The sequence below is a fragment of the Amphimedon queenslandica genome, unplaced genomic scaffold (genome assembly GCF_000090795.2).
Source record: "Amphimedon queenslandica unplaced genomic scaffold, v1.1 AMPQUscaffold_3881_Cont24130, whole genome shotgun sequence".
Taxonomy (NCBI): domain Eukaryota; kingdom Metazoa; phylum Porifera; class Demospongiae; order Haplosclerida; family Niphatidae; genus Amphimedon; species Amphimedon queenslandica.
The window spans coordinates 1-1,270 of record NW_003555797.1 but is presented as its reverse complement, the minus strand read 5'-3'; the positions used below and the strand labels follow the sequence as shown (position 1 = coordinate 1,270).

At 39.1% G+C, this 1,270-nt stretch overlaps 1 protein-coding gene across 1 annotated transcript; it reads right to left on the bottom strand.

Moving 5' to 3' along the window:
* Positions 1–219: 219 nt before the first annotated feature.
* LOC109592805 (uncharacterized) lies at positions 220–1,264 on the bottom strand. Its single transcript, XM_020008162.1, has 4 exons — positions 1,053–1,264; positions 666–998; positions 435–551; positions 220–374 (listed from the first exon to the last, which is right to left on the bottom strand). The coding sequence occupies exons 1-4, from the start codon at positions 1,225–1,227 to the stop codon at positions 286–288; spliced, it is 714 nt and encodes a 237-aa protein (XP_019863721.1). The 5' UTR covers positions 1,228–1,264; the 3' UTR covers positions 220–285.
* Between the last annotated feature and the right edge of the window lie 6 nt (positions 1,265–1,270).

Genomic DNA, 1,270 nt, shown 5'->3' with positions numbered 1-1,270 from the left:
TCCATAAAAGAGCGTCTTCCATGATCAGAGTGTCCTAAAGGCTCTGGGCCGATCTTTTATTGGATCATTTATACAAGACTCGGATCATCAGCCAATTTTATGAGGCGATGGGTCATGGGCGGGGTCTTCTCCACCCACATTAATTATATTTTTGATGCAAGTGCCAAGTGGTCGTAAGAGCTTCCCTTTGCAAGCATGCACAACACTACTGGTGTTAAATTTTTAACTATTTTTGTGTTTTAGCGTGTAAAAATAAGGTTCATGGTTTGTTCTATGGGATATTGTTCAGTGACGGTATCTCTGACTCATTTCCATAACTCGAGAATCACCTCTCCTCCATGTCTGTGCTGAACTCGTTTGAAACTGTACAGTCCCTAATTAGAATAATAATAATAATGATAACAATCATCACAATAGCAGCTGCTATATTGTACTTGATTTCCTCCTCTTGCAGCAGCATCCACAAATACAAATGATGATGGATATAAAGACCACTGCTACTATTAGACCTCCAACTGATGCACCAATTATTATTATCAGCAAACGAGTAGCTAAAGAAAGAACAAATAAGGACATAACAATGGACCAACAAACTCTGTATTGCAAGTTACATTAAATTATTTGATTAAAGTGCATGATGGATTACAGTTGCAGTAGTATCTTACATTCTTCTTCTGTAGGTGCTTCAGTAACATTCATTGTTACATTGAATGGTCCCAGCCTCGTCAATTCTGAGTATCCATGCTCATTAATAGCAAATACTTCTACATAATACATCATTCCACCATTCACTGGAATAGAGACACTTCTGTTGGTATTGTTAGTGTAGTCTGTGTATTCGTAGGTCTGAGTGTACAGTTCACTTCCTTGGTCTGTCTCCACTGTCATGTTAAACGAGAGGCTGCTTCCTGCTAGTATTCCTGCATACTGGCACAGTAAAGAAGCACTGATTAGTCCTGGGCTAGTTGACACTGCTACCACTGGCCTGGAAGGTTTACCTACATTACATGCAATTGATAAATAAAAGAAAATGGAACTTAGAGTATTCTGACCTATTACTGGGACAAGGTTCTGTCTTAAAGTAGCACCTCCTACTAGATTGTATGCATTCACAAAGCAGTAGTATTGCCTTCCTGCAGTAATAGGACCAAGTGAAAAACTGGCCATGAGTTGGACATCAAAGCATCTTTCTTCACAAGAGTATGTGAAGGTATTAGCATCATTCATATTGTGATCTCCACTGCCACTGCCTAATTCATAATCCATGTCT

Coding starts and splice junctions, on each gene's coding strand:
- LOC109592805 (XM_020008162.1), bottom strand. CDS start 1,227: ATGAATGATGCTAATACCTTCACATACTCTTGTGAAGAAAGATGCTTT. Junction 552..665: donor AGCACCTACAGAAGAAGAAT/GTAAGATACTAC, acceptor TTCTTTCTTTAG/CTACTCGTTTGCTGATAATA. Junction 375..434: donor CTGCAAGAGGAGGAAATCAA/GTACAATATAGC, acceptor TATTCTAATTAG/GGACTGTACAGTTTCAAACG.